Source organism: Bombus vosnesenskii, unplaced genomic scaffold (assembly GCF_011952255.1).
Source record: "Bombus vosnesenskii isolate JDL3184/JDL3185 unplaced genomic scaffold, Bvos_JDL3184-5_v1.1 scf7180000014816, whole genome shotgun sequence".
NCBI lineage: Eukaryota > Metazoa > Arthropoda > Insecta > Hymenoptera > Apidae > Bombus > Bombus vosnesenskii.
This window is the reverse complement of record NW_022883662.1, coordinates 303,742-325,244: the sequence shown is the minus strand read 5'-3', so window position 1 is coordinate 325,244 and position 21,503 is coordinate 303,742. Positions and strand designations below refer to the sequence as shown.

Here is a 21,503-nt window from a genome sequence, read left to right as displayed (position 1 = left end):
TTAAACAGTGGTTATGTTAAATATAGGAACACGTCCTCAAAGTTTTCATTCTGCTTTATCCACTCTTTTTGTAATCTACGATTCAAGGGCGAGATAAAGCTTAATTCTGTGATCGGAATGTCGGTACGCCGATTTCCTGTTTAATTTTAAAGCGTTTAACCAAATTCGGCCCGTGGCAACAAGAGGTGGAGAAACGGAGCATTCGAGGGTCGTGTCACTAAATTATTCCGGAACGTGAACCCGACGGGTGTCCTCCATCAGTTTCTGTGCGTAATTCGACAGAAGAATAACTCGGAACATCTGACTTGGCTCGCGATTTTTCGTGTCTCGCGCCATTGTAGAATTAAATGTCGTACGTACTTTTTATTGTGATTTGATACTAAATTCTTGAAATTTCAGAAAAGAAATATTTATAGTAGCTATAAATTTCATAAATTATATAAATTATAATTATATAAATAATATTGTGGATGGACAATTTTTATTAAGAACAATAATGTGGTATAAATATAAAAAAAAGATTATATTACAAAATAGTAAATAAAATGCAATATAATCGTTATTATTAATCAATTCCGTGTTACCAGAGCTATTTTTCTGCGCTTCCTTCAACTAATAAGAATGTTCTAATGGGGATTCTAAGTAACAAATTTAACCCCTTAACCTACAACTACGGGCATAGCCCGTAGTATGATGATCGGGCCAAACGTAAATATTACGGGCATAGCCCGTAGTACAATGATCGGGCCAAATGTAATATATAATATAATATATAATAGCTTGTTTACGTTTTCGGCCCAAATTTCTCGAACGTAAATCGTAGGTTAAGGGGTTAAGCGACTAATTTCTGTCGATTTTTGTAATTTTTAGAAATAGATTCTTGTATTTAAGAACTTTTGATTTTGTAGTAGTACGAGTTCTATCGTTATACTTTCATATTTATCTTTCATCCGGAATTATTATTTTTATATTTACGATTTTGGTTCAACGTTATTTATATTTTAAGATTTATAGATGACCGATGGTAATTTCGCTCGTTTGCTCGATTAGGTCACATATGATTCCGAGACTAAGCAGAGATAATTTGTCAACGAAGCGAATAACTCCATTGGTTAAGTCAGTTGTCCGGCAAACAAGATTCTGGAACGCGATTGCTATGGCAGAAAGGGAGTCAATTGTTTCTTTTTCTTCCGCGAACATTAAATTTATACATATAAAGAAAGAAACTGCATTTTTTGAAAGAACAGAGTTATAGAATAGAGTAAAATTAGAGTAAGATATTTGAAAGATTAGCTAGTCTGTTTTTGCATCTTTTGGCGTAATGTACAATTTACTTTTTCATTTGGCTCGATTCCAAGATCTTTCCTAATCTCTTCGATAAATAATATAGAGCAGTAATCTGTGAAAATGTATATATAAAATATATATAAAATGTATATATAAAAATATATAAAATATTTCAAGTGTAGTACTCGTTAAAAGTATTTAAGAACTTTCTATCTTGATCCTATTTCGTTCGTTATATTCATAAAAATATAAAATGTCATAAATATTTGCACTTTAATTAAAAGAGTCGCTGTACCTGAGCATCCAAACGAATGACCAATCTTCTTTGGTAAGTGAAAATCCGTACTAAACTAACGCACAACCACTCGACTTTGAGAAGTTAGATTGCTTACCATCTCTCACTACCTTTTACATCCCCTTCTCACGGCACTTTGTCGTCGACCCGGTTTCTACGCTGGCACGTGCAAAATTTTCAAGCGCCCTCCAGGACATCGGAATCGGGCAGAAGCACGCGATTCGAATCACTGACTCCGAAAAACGATCTTTCTCGTTGAACGTGCGTGTCGGCAAACAGAATCGTTCGCTGGAACGGTTCCGTTGCACCAAGCCTCCGGCCATCTCTCTCTTTCTCTCTCTCTCTCTCTCTCCTTTCTCTGTTCTTCTTTTTCCGCCTTTCTCTGTTTTTCTCTTTCTGCCTTTCTCTCTTTTTCTGTTTTTCATCGTAGACGGGCTTGTTGCACGCGACCAAAAAACGTCAGCGGCAAGAACCTTCGCGGACAGCGATTTTTTGAACGCGTCCCGAAACTCTGTTTCGCTTTCCGTTTCAGCAAATCTCGATTCCCGATAAACGCTTCGTGTCAAAATGTTGTTTCGCCGGCGGCGAATCGCATGGAGGGAGTTGAACGCGATCTTTGCAGCCATTTTGTCGGCCATTCGTATGGAAAAGTGAGGCATACACGTTGGATAATTGACGAATGAGACTTTTGAACAGAGACTGCGTTTGGTTGCGTCCGTTTGTGCAACGCAGGGGCATGCGATTGTTAATTCATTGATTCTTGTTTTGATGTGGAAAAAAAGATTGCTAATGGTTTTCTCTTGGTAATTTTTACATCTTTGATCGTACGTTATGTTAATGAGTAATTAGCTTTGGGTAATGTATTGGAAGAGCTTGTAATTACCGCATGCTTGGAATACGTTGAGTCGGTACTGATAGGTTTGAATTTAGTTTTTTGTTAAGGATCAGACTGGTACTATCTGAGAGATTTAATCAGAAGGAGATGTGAGATGTTCTTTGTGTGAAAAATGAATTTTACTTCAAAGATTTAGATGGAGTGATCGGTGGAATGTTTTACATCGTATAAAATTAAAATGTAAAATGTTGTTGAGTGGATATTTATGAAATGAAACAGGAATCGACGGTACACATTGTACAGCGATATATACAATATCGATATTACATTACAATTTAAGACACGAAATGTACACAAAACAAACGCTAAAACCTTCCTATTCACTACGAATTCTAATAATCCTAAAGAAAATCTTGTCAAAAATACCTGAAAATCCTTGAAATCATCCATTATTAATAATGCCCTGTCCATTGCAGATAAGAAAATATTTAAAATAGAATAAGAACTAAAACCACTGCCAAAACTCCTTCACATGGATATAGTTGTCTTAAGAAAGGCATCAGAAATTAAGAATATTTGAAAAACCGCAAAATCATTCACTATTAAAAACTATCCATCATATATGTGGAAGGTATTGACCAGAAATCGAAGGTAGCGGAGCAGTCGCCATGCATAGGTATCGACATAAGAATCGACATAGGAATCGAAGGTACACATTGACTGGTGTACACGCGCGTCAAAGAGAGAAGGAGAAAGAGAAGGAACTATAATGTCAGGGAGACGTCCCGCGGCGCTAGACTGTGACTAAATCCGCAGTACCCATGCAGTGTTTACACTCGAGATGATGCCTCCTAATGCTAATACGCGGTGCAGCGCAGCCTCTCCTCCGGTTTCTTAATGCTCAATCGCAATCCAATGAAAAGTGTATGAATGGCAAACGATTATCAAGTCGAGCGGGCGCCCTCAATGTGTCCGCCGAGGCGTCCGCGCAACCCTGCTGCGTTAACCGACGTCGAATCCGGACCAAATGGTACGAATTCGCTGCGTTTCCCTCTCCTTTTCTCCCTTCTACGTTACATTCGTTGATTCCCTTTCTTTCGTTCGCTTTTCACCTCGTCCATCGGCACTTTTCTCTCTATTACTCTTTTAGGTTGGCCGCCAGCTTTTTTTGTGGATTCAGCCGGTCATAGGACAGAAGTTTTGCAGGGATACGTAACGGAGAGCACGTGGTAGGATTTCCGGCTCACTCAACGATTAGGCTCGGGTCAGAGAGCAGTAAGAAACGCAATTACCATTGTTAGTAAATGCGAGATGTTGGGAGATTTGAGGAGATGGAATCATTGAGATCGAAGGTGAAATGGAGAACAACAGATATGATGGTGTCAATTTGATATTGGAAAGGAGAAAGCTGGAATATAAAAATGGTAGAGAAGCGATACCAAAACCGGACTCTCGATTTATCATTTATGTATAAGGTGTCTCAGTAATCATGATACAATCGGAAAGTGGGTGTGATTCTAAGTGAAAAAGTAAATCGAAAACATAGAATAATGTCTGTTCGTATGACGCTTCGTTTTCGAGAAAAAAGAGATTTGAAAATCGATATTTGAAGATCGGTCAAGTATTATAAGTATAATAATTAATTGGAAACAGTAATTTTAATAGGTTAATCATAACTTCCGAAGAGTAATTTCTACAAATAACAATTTGGAAAGAGAAGTTTTAATAAATAGTAATTTCCAAACAGTTATTTTGTTGTTCTGATAAATAATAATTACAAAGTAATAATTTCTATAAGTAATATTTCCAAAACAGTAATATAAATAAATAGATACTAATTTGGGAAAGGTAATTCCTAAAAATCTTAATTTTAAAAAAGTAATTTCAATGTATAATCGCCCCAAAACAGTAATTCGAACGTTTTCATGTCAACGTTTTAACGTGAATTCTCCAACCGATCCCCGTTCCCCCTTGGGTAGTTCACTCGAAAAGAAAGCGGTTTGTCGTCGTGGCCTTAACCACGATTCACGGTTCAAGCTCACGCCGATGATCCCTTTTATCCAATCCGCGAGAAGCCGCGAGGCGTTAAATCCCCCGGGAAAATCTCCGTAACTGAACTCGCGTTCCCGTTAAGTCGGTCAGCTCGGTCCAGCCGAGTGAAAGGATCACAATACCAGGCCGTGGAATCGGGTATCCAATCCTTATTCTGTCTTTCGACGTTGTCCCGGGCCTCTCTGGAAATTAGTTGTCCGAGAAATTCATGTTAATGTCGAGCAATCGACCGCAGTAGTCCGTGAGAAAATAGCCAACGTGACGAACAGATCCGGAAATGTTTCCAAAGAAAATCTTTAGTGTAACTTTGTTACAAGGTGTTTAATCTTCTGTTATTTGGCTTTGGGTCTGAGAATGATACTTTCTTTTTGGAGGGGTGGAATGATGGTGGGAGTTTCCGAAGAACGTGTTTTGTTGATTATGATTAATCTATGTAGTAGTAAAAATACACGGGTAAGTAAAGCAAGCAATTTTAATGTTTTAAGAACCTTTTTGGTAAAATTGAAAGAATCTTAAAAAAAGTTTAAGAAATTTCTTAAGAATAAAAAGAACAATTTTCAAACCTAAAAATTTACAGATTTGCAAAATTTGTGGAGGATAAAAAACATGTGAAGGATTAAAATTAATTCAAGAAACATAGTAGAGTTAAAGAAATCTTGCAGTTCAGTTCAACATACCTATTACTTTCCACCACTCTGTATCTAACGAGTATAAGAAAAAAACATAATAAATGATTTAAAAAAAATTTATTTTCTAAAAGGGAATAGCTTAAAAATTCAATATATCAATAAATCCCATATTACCAAAAGTGACTGTAGTTGTTTTTAAGATTAAAATAAGTTTTCCCACCTCCTTTATAATTTTAGAATATATGGAATAGAATATTTGCGCGCCATAATATTAAGATATTGAAAATATTAAATACTAATATGAAATTAAAATTTCATAATACTTGTATCTTTAACATTTTATAAAACTTTGTTAATTTATCATTTATTTTTAAAAGGCTTATATCTTCCGATCTAATAGATCCTTCTCATTTTTGATTATTTTATATTAATTTCGTATCAAGAATGTCACAGTTCAGAATCGGAATAGTTTTAAAGATACATATAAATTTATCGAATTAAATGAGAATATTATAACATTTTTCTACATACAAGTTCGACATCTTATTATACTAATTTAGCAACTTAATGCGTTTTCAGAAAATTATAACGATTCAAACTCATTTTTCATAAAAACATAATTCCTAAATTATGTTATTGTTGCAGCGAATGAAAGATATGAATTCATTCTTGTACAAGATGTATGGACCAATCTATAACGAAGATTGATAATCTATAGGGTATCTTGCAACTGATATGAAACCAGTCAAATGGTTTTATGTGATAAAAGAAATAGAAAACATAAAATAATGTTTTTTCACACGAAACTTTATTTCTAAAAAAATTTACTTTAACCTTATCCGTTGCATCTAGTAATTTTGTAGTTTATTTTACAAAGAGACATCAATACATTTTTTAATATTCGAGGTTATTGATTATTGACGATATTTAATAAAGAAACATTGTCAGTAGATAAATAGGGTGATTATGAGAGAGAGATTAAGTGATACGAAGATGGAAGACAACAAAGTCATTAGGTGTTCAACATAATTATAATATTAATATGATATATCATAATAATACGATTTTGACTACTAAAATATAAGACTGCCAAAGAAAAAAAATTTCTTAATGCAAAGGAAAAAGATAAACCTTGATTCATAACTATATTAAAAACATATAGTTATAAATTTATAAAATTTCTATGTAGGATTATAAGTTAATCATTCCAATAATACTAGCAATTTTAATGGAAAATAAATTTAAGTACTTTTTGGAAAAGTTATCCCCTTTTTTCTATCAAATTTTCAGGCTACAAATCAATATCAAATTCAAACGAACAAGAAAAGAAGAAAAATAAAAAATAAAATTCGGTGTGTCAGATAAAAGTAACGTAATCAATATTTTGGTCACGTTATAATTGGTTCATTCGCCCCTCGTGCCATAATGATATAAAAGAATTCAAGAGAAAAACAATTCTTTTTAGGACCAATTCTTCGTATGGTATTTCATTGGACAATTCATTCGAATTTTTCAGATATTTCGTCGATGCAACAATCCTAATGTGTTATATAGGGATCGGCGCAGTGTACGTTGTATTCATATCTGGGATAATACAAAAATCTTTTGATTCTGAAAGATCAAGAGTATTACGCCTTGTTCCTGTTTCCACTCTGCTCTTTGTAATAAACATGATGAAATATTTGCACGACATCGCGGTTATTTCCATTTTTGGTAATTTATTGCTCTTTACTGCTGCCATGATTGGCGCACTATACGCTGTGAAAGATGGAATTGGCGAAAAGTGGGACATGATTGGCTCGGACATGTATTTGTATCCGAAATTCGTCGGAACTGTTCTCTTCAGCATGAGTTCTCCTGGAATAGTAAGTTTTCACCTATATTCAGTTAACAATGGTGAATCTAATGTTCAATTTTTAGACTAAATGACTAAAAACTAACATCTTATATAATTTATATTATTATGTATTATATACTACATGAAATAGTATATATTTTGTTACTACGAGACTGTGGACCTTTATGCAAATTTTTATGAACACAATTACAGAAATGGAATCTAAGCAAAAATTTGCCTTACTTACTACATTTCTGTATATTATATGCATTCTGTTCATTTCTGCATTTTTCAATTTCGTATAAATAGATAAAAATCCACAGTTTAATTATGTAGTAAAATAATTTGTACAAAACTTCTTTGCTCTATAATCAAAAAATGTTTGCTTTTTCAATTGAGGATAATTATTCTTAGGTGCAAAAGCCATGGAATTACACGAAATTCAGCGGAGTATTAAACCACGCTATGATGCACATAACTCTTCTGCATACTTTTATCGATGTTGTTGGTTACCTGAAATGGGGCTGCGACTCAGGAGGCAATTTCATTCGAAACCATCCAGTAAACGATCTGTACAAATTTTTGCGTATATTTTATTCTTTCAAACGAGACACACCACTGTTCAGAGGTATCAGGACACTTGTTTATTTTTGACATGATATATTTGAATTATACAAATACGGATAAAAAAATTGAACTGCAATAATTTTATTCCTTATAAGCATTATATATAACAGGATATTATGAGGTCATTAACCTAATTTTTCAAAATTAATATGTAACAAAAAAACTAGAGTTTGTAATTATACAATCTTGTAAAATTATTTTATTAATTGACAAATTCTTTATCCTTAGATCTTTCTTTCTATACCAACAAAAACATTTTTTGTGAACACTAATATTTAAATAATAAATATACAAGATGATCAGAAGGCTACTTGACTGATTCTAATTTTTATTGTTTAATATTTTAAAGTCATATAGAAGCTCCATCTCTGGAAGTTTGTTAAAACTTTTTTGCATTATTTAGTTGTAATTCGTTCTAAACTCTGATCATGTTGGAATATCCAATAAAAGCGAGAATTTCTTTTCGTAAAAAACGTGATCAAATTAAGATGTTGATGAATAACAGTAAAGTATGCGCGGTAAAGTATGTCATGCTAGATGATGACGAACTCTTTAAATTATTGGCTTATTAATCCCCATATTTTTTCGTATTATCAAAAAAATAGATTTTTATCTGATTTTGTCTGATACTTGTAACATTTTTTTATCGAATTATTGTTTTTGGCTACCTTGTATTTTGACTACGTTGTTTTCAATTATTAGTTTATTATTAATTTATACATTTTAATACAAATGAATCAAAGTGTCGGAATATGTATGAAGGCTTGTGTATTCTATAATATAGTCAATAACACGATATTATTATTTTATTTTGTTAGGAGAACAATATCTGCATTCGTGATGCAGGGTCTATCGATATATTTCATATATGGATTACAATGCTATATGCCAATTATTATCTTATTGGACGAGTATATTATTCCAGCACTTAATAAAAAGTCAATCTACGGAACTTCATGTGGTTGGAATCTGACAGTTCGTTTGGGCATCAGCCTAATTACGTGTAAAGAAATTCTTATACCTATTGTGCTCAAAACGATTAGAGGATCGTTCTCCTTGTATTTCTGTTTTTCATATTTATCTTTCGCGTTTGTACATTTTTTTATTGGTTGTTTTAAAGTTAATCTCTATCGCAGTACCATGTAAATCTTATTTATGTCGATATGTTTTAATAGAATCTTTCATAGCAGCAATTCTCTAATTGTTTGGATTTTTTAAATTTTTTCTCCACTTATAGTTACGTTTCGACTACGTTGGCATTAGAAATTATTTATATATTTTCACTCAGTTTTATTTAATATTAATCATGTAATATACAAAGTATCCGATTTTAATGTACAAATACGAGTTACTGGTAAATTACCTGCTGTATAAAGGGAAGGCAGAAATTGAATGGTTTTACAGAGAACATAATCTGATATAATTATTTCTTCTCGAAATGAACGCGTAGAGATTGTGATTCAAGTTTTCTTAAACTGAATCATATAATTTTTGATATACTAATCGATCTGTTTTGATATTCTTTATAGAAAATTATTAATCTATTCACGTCGAAAAACCATTGGTCTAGCAGGTATTTTAACTTTTATCTTATGAAAATTATCGTACAGAAGACAAAAAAGCAAAGAAAAAAGCAAATAGTCGATTTTTATGAAATACAAGAAAAATAGCGAGACACAGTTTTGAACAGTTTTTTTATACAGTAGATAGTTTACCATTAATTCGCATTTATAGATTAATATCTGATATTCCGAATATAAAAGTTTATGAGTAGGTAACTCACTAAGGCTTAAGGCAATACGGTGGCTATTAAAAGTATATACAAACCACTGAACTTATTATAGCGTCTACATATTAAATAATTAGATCAAAGTATATTACACTATATATTATTTAGTATCGAATATTTTCATATGATTACAAAAATTTGATATTATAAAATGTAGAACCCTACAAAGAAAATTCTCCGCAGGAAACTAGGGGTATGTGCAAATACTTTTTGTAATCACTGTTTAATGATTGTTTAAAGTATAACATTAATAAGCTTATATGATTGTCATATAACAGAAACTATTGAATTTTTTCTGAGTCTACGGTTGATGAGTGTCAATAATTGTTTCAAGCAGCATATTTTAGCTTTTCTCAGTTTACCTTTAGCAAACATAATTCTATCGTGATGTATAACTTCATATCTTTCGCATCTTTTATTCCTTTATTTATTTCCTTTATTTCTTTTCTTTTTCTTAAATAAAAAGATCTTTCTCATGGCGCAAAAAATATCTTTAATAGTTCTTCATCTTCTTTTTGTTTAAAATATTTGTGTTTCATGGAAAACAATTTCATTTAGAATTCTGATCTTTTCTCTTTAAGTATTTCACGTTTGTTTCTTTCATTTCGCATACGTTACTTCCTTTTAGAAGAAAACCTTTCTGTTTGCGTTTGTAGTAAGTTATGTAACGCATAATCTCACTATCGTATAATTGTCTTCATTCCCCTCACTCTTTCAATTTTGCATTTGCTCAATTTTACAAAATACTTAACACTATACATATCTAATCTCGCTGCGTTTTTCGAGTAATCTACTCAATTCTATTTTTCTATTAAGTATAAATTTCTTAAGTTTAAAAGAAAAGGATATCTTTGTTACTAAAAGCAATTTTTGTTTGTATGTGTAATTTTTCGTTGCAACATTTTGCCAAAGACAAAATGTTTTGTTAAATATCTTTTTGTCTGTCAAAACAAGAGTATGATTCAGATATCACTCAGAATATTTTGAAATAAAAAATACGAGGTCTGTAACAGAATTAATGTTACACTTTTAATATTTGACAGAAATCTAAATTTTATTCAATATTCAGCTCCAACAAAAACGAATGAATACGAGGAAAAAACAATCTTAGAGAACATTTCTCTTTCTTCTGTTCGTTTCCTTTCTCTTTTATATTTTCAAGGTAAACTCAAAGGGAAGTTTGATTGGTTGCAACGGGTTGAATCTCCTCTTTCTCACGAGGCAAGTTCGCGAAATCGATCAATCGATCCGATGGCAGTCCATCACAAGCTAGATATTACCAAAGTTCCAGAATCTATTTTCGTGAAATTTAGTATAGATAGCCCAGTTTCTCTCGTGGCGCGCCATAGCGGAACTCTTGATGCAAGTATTCATCGTTCTAATAAAGGATGCTTCGCTGGGCTAACTACCGATCTTGTGATTGATTCTTCGTCAGTAAGCGGACGAGTAAAGAAATCAGAAAACTTTCATATTATAACATTTATGCAAATATTTATATAATATCTTAACCTTTCTACAAATAATATACATTTTATGGATTATTTTCTCTTACTGCGAATGACATTGTGCAGACAATTGGATTATTAAACGACACTGATTGTTAATGGGATTTAATTTAATATGTTCGATGATTATTTTGCGGATATTTAACTAATCGAATAAGAAATAAACAAGTACTGTATTTACGATTTTATTCAATGTGAATTTTCCTGTTATACAGGGTGGTTGGTAACTGGTGGTATAAGCGGAAAGGGGGTGATTCTACGCGAAAAAAGAAGTCGAAAATATAGAATAAAAATTTGTCGTGAGGTTTTGTTTTCGAGAAAATCGACTTTGAATTTTCGCCCGGTGCGCGTGCGGTACGTTATAACGGTTCTCACTATAGATCGTTGTCTCACCCCCTTTCCGCTTGTACCACCAGTTACCAACCACCCTGTTAATATATGCAACAATTGTCGAAAATTCTTATATATTTGCTTTTTAAGGTTAAAATATTTTTGGTGAGTTTGTAGAACCGTTCCGTTCTCTCCGATTTCGGTGATTATTGAATATGTTATAGAAATCAACATTTTGAACAATTTTTTCCTATACATATAACCATCGGTCTCGGTTAGTTTGCAAGATATTCGCATAAAACTGCAGGTACCACAACAGTGTATTTCTGTATATAGTCGTGCGTCTGTGGCAGCGTATGTTAGTATTAGTTGCCCGCCACCGGCTGATCATCTTGAGTTTGTAAACGAGGGTCAGCCGAGCTTAGAAACCCCGTGCATGACGTACATATGCGAGGATGCAAGAAGTGTCTGTTATAACTCAACTCAATTAAAAGTGAATGTCATCAATGTATTGGGTTTAGGTTGGTGTCAGGTTTTTCAATACAGCTGTCGCGAGGCGGCCAGCAACATTTGCGTGAAATAATAAGAAATTAATATTAAAATAATAGACGAATAAATAATTGATATTATGTTACGAAATAGAATAATTTTTATCGCTTTACGCAAACGTTGGCGGTCGCCTCGCAGTGGCTGGATTGAAAATACTATCCTAAACTCAAACCTAATATTTTGCTGATATTCACTTCTAATTGAGTTATACGTTATAACAGATATTTCCTACATTCTTGTTGTCCCGCATATGCATGTGGGAGGGGACGTTAGGGTCAGATTTATAAGCATATCCATAGACGTACAATCATAGACAGAACTATAGTGTAGTGATATTCACAGTTTTTCGCGAATACCTCGGAAGCTAAGGTTGGCCGACGGTTATATGTATAAGAAAATGTTGTTTAAAATATTGAGGTTTCTACCCACATTTTAAAAATCATCGAAATCGAAGAGGACAACACGATTCTTCAAGTTCACCATATTTTTTCATTTCATAGAAATACTTCTCGCTTCGTATGGGTTTCCATTTCTTTTTGAAACAGTTTTGAAACTTATTGCATTTTTATGAACATCTGTAGTATATCAGTTATATTTTTGAGAATTCTTTAAATAAAAGACAAGTCCACTATGGCACTTTAACGCCAATCAAACGAGTTAATACTTCATTTGCATTGACTAATTTTTCGTTTAGAAAATTTCCTATCCTTATTTTTGTATATATAAAAATAAAAATCGAACAACTGTGTAAGATATTAGATTCTGAAATTTATAGTCCGATGTATTATAGAGTACATATTCTATAAATATAGTCAGACTTTTGAGCGATCGTATAAATTTGACGAAACGTAAATCAAAATTACAGGTTTGTTGGCAGCGATAATTCCTAAATTGGATTTATTCATCGCTGTGGTAGGAGCTGTTTGTTTATCGACTTTATCAACCATTATTCCAGTTACTCTGTATATTCTGATACATTACAACAATTATGGCACGCTGAAATGGAAATTAATTTTAGGCTTGTCTCTGTTGATTGTTGCATTCTTTGTCACATTGTGTGCCATCGTAGTCAATATAATTTTGATTGCCGAATATTTCAGAAGCAGGTATATTATGACATAAAATTATAAAATTGTAATATGGAAAATGTTTATTTGGAAAAATTTATACGAAGACCACGAAAAGCGAATGATAAAAAGATCCATAATACTTATAACCGATGTGACATTATATGGTATTAAATCTAGCTTTCAGCATTTTTGATATGTTCGAGAGGCTAATAAAAACATGTATGTATCTAACACCTAAACGAAATAAAAAGACAATTTTGAGACTGGTTGAAATTATATTAGCATTTTAAAATTGTCTTCCTGTAAAAAGTAGAAATGTGACTTTGTCATGATACTATCTAGTCTTCGTATTGTATTCATGTTGATAGATATAAAACGAAGATTTCCTGATATTAATCAAAGATAAGAAATGATACAAATTTTAGTTATAATAAAGTTTTACAACTAAATGTGATTGCAGCAAGTTAGTATTAAGGTTAAAACTCTTAGAGCCAAAGAGCCATAAAAGCCAAAATATGTAAATGAAAATTACGTTAAATATTACGTATTAACAAATTCATCATTCAATTGTTTTTATACTTATCTAAAAAATGGATATTTCACATATTACAGTTTCTAAATCCAAGTTTAACCCAAACTTTTAATTTTACAGATATAAGTCGTAGAAGAAGAAAGGTACGTTATTAATGTTTTAAATCGAGGAAAAATCGCGTAAAACGAAATGGTGAATTAAATAAATTGCGTGGAAAGTTATCTACATTCCTACTGATTTGATATTAATTTTGTATAAGTATTAAAAGGGCGGCATATTTTTGTCCCACTATGCACCGAAGTTCGTAACATCGTCTTTTTCAGTACTTTTAAGTTATGGAATTGATCAATGTAATGTTTTAACAGCTAATAAGATATGGTTAGGTAACCATACCCACTGTGTCACAAAGAGTTAAAACTTATCCCATTATGCTCCAAAGGGTTGAGATGTTTCCATCCAAAATGAATCCAAAAACAAAAAACAAGAAAAGAATGAAATAAAGAGAAAATGACAAAGGATACTGAATTTTCCATTAGATGGAAGACACCACCGAAGCAATTGGACAAAGCAACGCGTAATCGCGTCAGATCATTCAGCCGTCAATGGCTTATCAGATACGCATGAAGGACGAGGACACGCATGCAAAGGCATTCGAATGCAGGGACGCGTGTATACACGCGTACAAATGCTGGAGTTAACGGCTGGCTATGAGTGGGAGTTCCCTCGAAGGGCAAAAGGGAAAAGGAGGTGGTGATGGGACACAGAAAGGTGCTTCCGTCGCACTGGAGAGAGGACGCAACCCCTTTTAGTGGCTAGCACGCCGTCTCTTCGCTCCCTCTTACCCTAAACAACCTCACACCCCTTCAGTCTCACTCTCCTTCTCACTTATTCTCTTTATTTGTCTCCCTTCAGCTTAAGTTTGCTCTTGCAGACTCTGGCTCTGGCTGCCCGTTCATCCGTTTGCCAGTTCAAGGTGGTTGCGTTCATTACCAGAGAATATAACGGGTGGTGTGGGAGTTTTAAATGACCGACCTCGTTTGTTCTTTCTGGGTTTCGAAGAACGTTCACACACTGTGATCGTTTCGATGAATTTACTGAATTGATGTGGAGAGATGTGTTAGAAGGAATTAGATTTAGAGTTTCTGGGATAAATTAACGTGATATAAATCTTTGTTGATTCTTTTAGGGTTTGGAAGAGTGGTCGATGAGTTTGGTGGATTGATTGTGAAAATATGAGTTGTAAGTAGACTGCGGATTTTTACGCATTCACGAGAAATTCAAAAGTGTAAAAATATACAGCATGCATATAATATGCAAAATATATAAAATATCCAAAATATATATAGTATGGTATTGTAGTCTCTATAATGTTTATCTAGTAGGTACACAGTTCCAGGTGCTATCTCTTTAATCGTATTTATAAAAATGTATAAATTTGTATAAATATCCGCAGTTTAGTTATAAGGGATTTGAACCTTTATAAATAGTGTACTTAACTTTTAATATAACAAGGTGGGTCATTTAAAGATCTCTGTGCTGTTTTTACGGTTTATCAATAGTCATTGCCAGTGTTTTCGTTATACGAATAAGTAGTAATTCTGGTAAATAAATATACAGGAATAAAAGTTATCATAACAAATATCAATAACGAAAAAAAATTGACAAACAATTTCGTTTTATCTTCGATATGCTAAGAGTTAAAAAGAATCAATCGGACGTATAGACTACGGAATTTTATATAATTTTACATTTTTATTAACATAACTGAAGAAATGAGACATATATAGAGATCTCTTTTACCCATAAAATATTATTGGAAGTACTTCACTGTGAATATATTATGTACATTTTGTACATTTTTGCACCTTCAAATTTGATCTAAAAAATCTACGTTTATGATATACATAAAGCTTTGTTGACATTTTTTGATTTGGAAGAGATTAGCTGATTATCTATCTTGATCAGTTTTACGGATTGATGTGGAAAAATGAATTAGAAGGAATTAGAATTCCAGTATCTAGGAGCAATTAGCATGATGCAAGTTTTTGTTGACTTTTTTAGGGTTTCGGAAAATATTTGGTAACGGTTTTTACGAATTTGATGGAGAAATGACTTAGAAATAGTATTCGTGAGGAAATAGTATGACGTAAATTTTATTGATTTGTTTAGGTTTTGAAAAGTGTTTGGTGATTGATTTAATGAGTTTAATTAGTTGAGTGATTGAAATACAGGGTGACCCATATGATCGGGGAATCGCTTCGGCACAGCGGTGGATTTTGTTTTCGAAAATAATAAAAAATGTTCATACAAACTTATGCACTATTTGATTCTGCTTTTGAGTTATGTTGGAATAATTCTATCGAAAGATGGAAGTAGTTGAATTAATTTCGCGGAATTTAGTATCTGAAGAACTGAAGAAATGGTGAGAGTAAGGCAGTCAATGATAGAACGCCTTCAGCTTCGTGTTCGGACGCAAGGAAGTCATTTTGGACACTTCTTGCGAAGGTAGGCAAATACATGTAGTTTGTTAAAGATGTCGCTATAACTCGAAAACAAGATCAAATAGGGCATATGTTCATGCGAACCTTTTTAATCGTTTTCATGTGCAGAATCCACCGCTGAAGCGTTTCCTGATGCTACGGGACACCCCGTATAATGATACGCACATATACATGATTCGTAAAATACGAAAAATATATTTTGTCATATATTTTTCTCCAATAATCTTCATAGTATTTACATTCTAATATATTACCAACAAAATAAGAAGTACCATATGACTTTTTATGATCAAGGTGATGATATATAATAACTATTTTAAAAATAGGCGGTATATTTATATCTATACCTAGTTTTATAAATGTCTAAGAACATAACTAATATTATGAAATATAATATAACGTATAACAATCAGTATTTTTTAAATATTGAAAGAAATAACAAAAACGTACATTTAGTCTCAAAACAAAAAGGTAAAATTTGATAATATAGGTTAGTTTAACAACATATGAAATTTTTTAATGTATATATATTATATTATAATTTGTATATTTTCTGTTTAAATCCTCACGTTTAAATAATTTTCTGATATATTATGAAACAGAATACGGAGAGCCGCGTGACTTCCTGCGACCAAAAGAAAGAGAGGCAATTGCTTTGCACCTGTTAGCGTACAGCCAAGTGATTAAGAGAGGATTATAGGCTCGGAATTGGACGAGCACGTGCGTCTCTTTTGCGGTGTAAATAACGAGTCGACGAGGGGGTGTCTCTGAGGTTTTTTCTTTTTAATTGGTACAAACGCTGACCATCCCTTGAACAAAATTGCAGGGTTTAGCCGTTGGTTCGAGTGCACGTGCATTTAAATGGTCGCTAATTACCCGAGTGTGAGCGGAGAATCGATTCTTTAAGTTTCAGTAATAAGAGCGTTCAGGATTATTTCGAAAAAAGATGTATTATACTCGTTAGAGAAGCTTCTAACAATTTACTTGTCATATAATACATCTTTTTAAATTTTATGTAACATTCTTTTATTGATATCGTTTCATTCGATCGATCATTTATTTTCAATTGAATATATTACTATATTGATCGATCCCTTGAATAGATCTGTAATAATTGTCAATTTAACATTTCAGTCTCTGTTATTTCTGTGATAGAAGCATCCGTGTCGTATGTATATGTTCAGGTACATATACATAGAAAGCTAAATTATACAATATTTGATACCATATAAAGGGTGGTGTTAAACATGTGCAGTATGCAGCTTCAATATCCAGACGCTACATAATTTTTGTCTTGTTGAATCTTCTCTACAGATTCTCATTATATGCCATTTTGTACGGGAATTTCCCCAATTGTCAATCCGTGTTAAGAGCGAATTCGTATTGCAGGCGTATTGTTACGGAAAATACCTGTATATAGGCTATATCTTTTTAAATATATAATTATACATTATTATCATAATTTCTTAACAAATAATAATGAATCGTCAATCTCTGTCAATAAAAGGATATACAGAGCGTTCAGTGAAATGGCATGCTCGATTTTTCAAGCTCTTCTGATAATATAATGTAAAATAATATTTCGAACAGAAGTTGATCTGTTTTGAATCAGCTGTAAACTAAAATACTTAATAATATACAAATTAAATACTTAAGTCAAGGTAACCTTGATCTTTTTAAATGGCACGGTGTATTTTTGATTTCGTAGCATTGCAACTGATATCAAGACGAGTTATAATAATACGATCTCTGGATGAGTATGAATTTAGAAGTTTTGAATTCATTAATTCATAAGAACATCAACGCGTGAAATTTGGTTTAATAGGGCGTTAGGTCAGATGTTTACAATAACATTTGCGCTGTCATAAAATTGCAATATACATTGATGTAATTTCTTAAAATATATAGATATATAGTATATAGGGTTTAGTTGCGAATAGTGTAACACTAAATATATCGAGTCTCGGTAATATATAATTGATTATTGTAATATCCTTGGTTTATCCCTTGTCGCCGTTCATTTTCTTTATCCAGTTTACTTCTTTCTCTGGCAAGCTTCCGATTTCTCGCTGAAAATATCGTCACCTCTCGGATTTCTTCGAGTAATATGTTTGTTACATGGTTGGATGAACCATGCATTTAAATACTATGAATTTGTTATTATGTACAAATATTGTACAATATTTGTACATAATAACAATGTGTACAATATTGGGCAATACATAAACTATTTTTTTTCCTTACTCCAATAATATTTACAAAATTATTCTAAATTTAAATGAGACACCATTCATCAACCAGTTTACAAATGTTTGAAATATAATTATCTATTCGCGACATAATTTTACTTAAACCATAATAGATGGCTCATTCAACCATATAACAGACATATTACTCGAAGAAATCCGAGAGGTGACAATATTTTCAACGAGAAATCGGAAACTTGCCAGAGAAAGAAGTAAACTGGATAAAGAAAATGAATGGCGACAATGGATAAGCCAAGGATATTAACGGAGTTCATAGAGGGTGGCGTGAAGAAGAGATGATTACAGTGCGTGGCAACCGAAAAGGGGTGGTTTGCTTCTGGTGGCTTTCTTCTCCGGATATTCTCTTCTGCTGCGTACGAGAAGTCGAAGCTAAGGTGAAGAGCCTTAGCTCCCGTTCGCACTGTCGGAAACGGAGAACCGGTCTACCCTTATCTTGAGTTTGCAAGACTGCTTCCAGTAATACTGTGCGCGGGCTAGAACCCCTTACGAGAACGAGAGCCCCGTGAAATATCGCTAAACGGTTTGTACCCCTTTCTTCTACTTCGATATCGCTCCTCTTTCTCTATTATCTGCTTTCTCCTTCTGCTTTGGGCTATATGTACGCACAGTGACTATATAAGGCATTCGCATACCATTGCATCGCAGTACCTTCATAGTACTACAAAAATTTGATATTATGAAAATGAAATGTATAGAAACTGATAAAAATAGGTTTCATTTGGAAATAAGAGCATGTGTCAATATGCATCTTCTATAGCTACTGTATCTTTTCAGATAAAATCACTATCATTTCTTACAAAGGCTTTGGATCCTTCTTGAAAATCATACCTAGGCTGTGGATATTTATGCAAATTCACATTTTTATAAAGATAATAGTAATAGAAGAATAGTAGATATGTTTGTAGTTTTTCGAATTTCGATCGTGTTCTTAATAGTACGCGTTGTTTCTATGTTTTGAGAACATTGCAGTTCACTTTTTCAAGTTAGACTTGAAATGTTGGAACAAAGAGCAACGTACTATTAAAAACATAATTGATAATCGAAGAACGACAAATATATTATCTAATAATCATCGTGGAAGTCGAAAATCGAATAAAGAATAGAACTTAGTTTTACCTATTAAATACTTATTGTAATAGGTGCTTAACTTCGCAAATTCTACATACTTCTCCTGAGTAATTCAACTAATATTATTTTATAAGTTACATGCTACGAGTTATCAATATAATATTATAAATATCCCAGAACAACAATATCTAGTAATTGATAAAGTTAAAGTTCAAAAAATTAATAATTATTAATAAAAGAAGAAAGTATATTTTATAATTTATACAAGTTATTTGATTACAACAATACAACATTTAATGATTGCAATAGTTACATTTAATTTAGAAAACCATTTTCTGGCTCAGTTTCGTTTCAGCTGTCAGATTGATAAAATGCTTTTACGTGAAGTAAATAGTTAACTGTGTGTGTTAGTGTATCTGTTATTCTCAGTGTTAGTATATCTGTTATCCTCAGTATAAGTGTGAGGTCAAGAAAACTTGCCATTCAGCAAGTTTAAGTTCCAAATAGCAAAAGCAAAGGATCTTCGATTAAAAATTACTAAAATTGATGAAAATTGTGCTACTAATAAACACCAAAACAATATCAATACAGCAACTATGGCAAATTTAGTGAAAGTTGACAAACCGTTAGATACCGATCGGAAACACGCTAGAAATGAAAGCGGCTCCCCTAATAATCTGTCAATGAGCATTATAGATACAGGTAGCGATAAGTGGTTGACAGACGAAATTTTAGAAAATGGTACATCAAAAAGTCTCAAATCACCACTGATATATATTAAGACTCAAATTATAGAGTCTCTTATGGGTCTCCTAACAGAAATAGAAAATAAAATCTTCACTTTTAAAACAACTAAAAAATAATCATCAAAATGCGAGCTAACACCACCGATTTATGATAAAATTATTCTAGCCTTAACAGAGAAGACTTTCATATATACTACATAGTTAAAGAAAGGTATAAGATAAAGATAAATATAATATATAAGATAAAGTTGTAATTAGTATAAGGTAGTTTTAAGGGCAATGGAGCCTAAAATAAACACTGACACAATTACTAACGAGTTAAAAGAATTCAACCATCAGGTAAGGCATAAATAATGATAAATAATGATAAATAATGATAAATAAATAGATAACAGTAAAACAGGTACTACCACTTTTCTTCGTCGAATTCGAGCCTAGTGACAACAGCAAAGAAATTTACAAAATCGATAAATAGTTTAGGTGATTTAATAAAATGCCATAGTATCATTTGAATCACCTAAAATAAAAAAGGACAATTCTCAATGCTTATCCGTCAAGCTTATGGTCATACCAGGAATTAGAACTCCCGCATGTGTCAAATGTGCAGGCAAGTACTTAACTTGGAATTATTTTTTACGGGAAGATCATTCTTCTAGCTATAAAGGTTGTATAATAAGATAAAAGCTACAACAAAGATTATATATTAGACTAAGATACAAAAACGGTTACAGATAATTCAAATCTGCCCCCTCAAACAACAATATCACTACAAGGCATCGGTAGAACACAAATACAAAGCCTTGTGCTCAAATTCAGAAAATTGAAAAAGGAACGTTTCTTACTACAAGAAACTATGATTGAACACGATAAAGATAAAGATCTGTTATTACAATCAGCTAGAAATATTGAACTAATAACGACCATGTTTCTCTAACAAGCTAAACTCTTAAGTTAATAAATTAACACAATGATTGAACTTCTCACATGTGTACTTGGCAACAATAATAATGAATACTAATGAATATTATGCTGAAAATTATAATTTTGGACGTTAACGGGCTACAGTACAGAATTCAGGAGTTCAAAGTCTTCTTATTCACTGACAAAATTGATATAATCCATATTGCGGAAGCTTATCTTGCAATTAAAGACTATGTTAAAATTCCCTTCTATAATATCTATGACGCTTAGGGAAGCTATATGGCCTCTCCCCTAATGAAGACACAAATTATTTTTTATGGAAGGCAGCTGCAAAATTCAGAAGGCCTTAAAGTAAATGGCAGCTGCACGAGAAGCACAGTAGAAAATATCAATACTTTTACCGAACACCTCCACGATACATTTCAAGAACGCTCATTACTGTTTACTAAAACAACAAGAATGCTCACTATTATTATTAAATATTTTACCATCAAAAGGAACATAGCTCAAGTTCTTATGATAGTTGAACTCGATAAGCATTGAATCTTACTGTCATTCTACAGACCAATTGCTCTACTTCCTATAACGTTAAAGCTATTAGAGAAATTAATTCACAACAGAATGAAAAAGAGAATAGTAGAAAACGTCTTAATCCCATCACAT

The 21,503-nt window shown here is 32.5% G+C and overlaps 1 protein-coding gene across 1 annotated transcript; it reads left to right on the top strand.

The window, feature by feature from the left end:
• Positions 1 to 4,853: 4,853 nt before the first annotated feature.
• On the top strand, positions 4,854 to 20,853 carry LOC117240607 (proton-coupled amino acid transporter 1-like). Its single transcript, XM_033506619.1, has 9 exons — positions 4,854 to 4,922; positions 6,288 to 6,343; positions 6,615 to 6,984; positions 7,350 to 7,507; positions 8,381 to 8,565; positions 12,601 to 12,841; positions 19,661 to 19,914; positions 20,422 to 20,526; positions 20,651 to 20,853. Exons 1-9 carry the CDS (start codon positions 4,854 to 4,856, stop codon positions 20,851 to 20,853), a joined length of 1,641 nt encoding a protein of 546 aa, XP_033362510.1.
• The last annotated feature ends 650 nt before the right edge of the window (positions 20,854 to 21,503 follow it).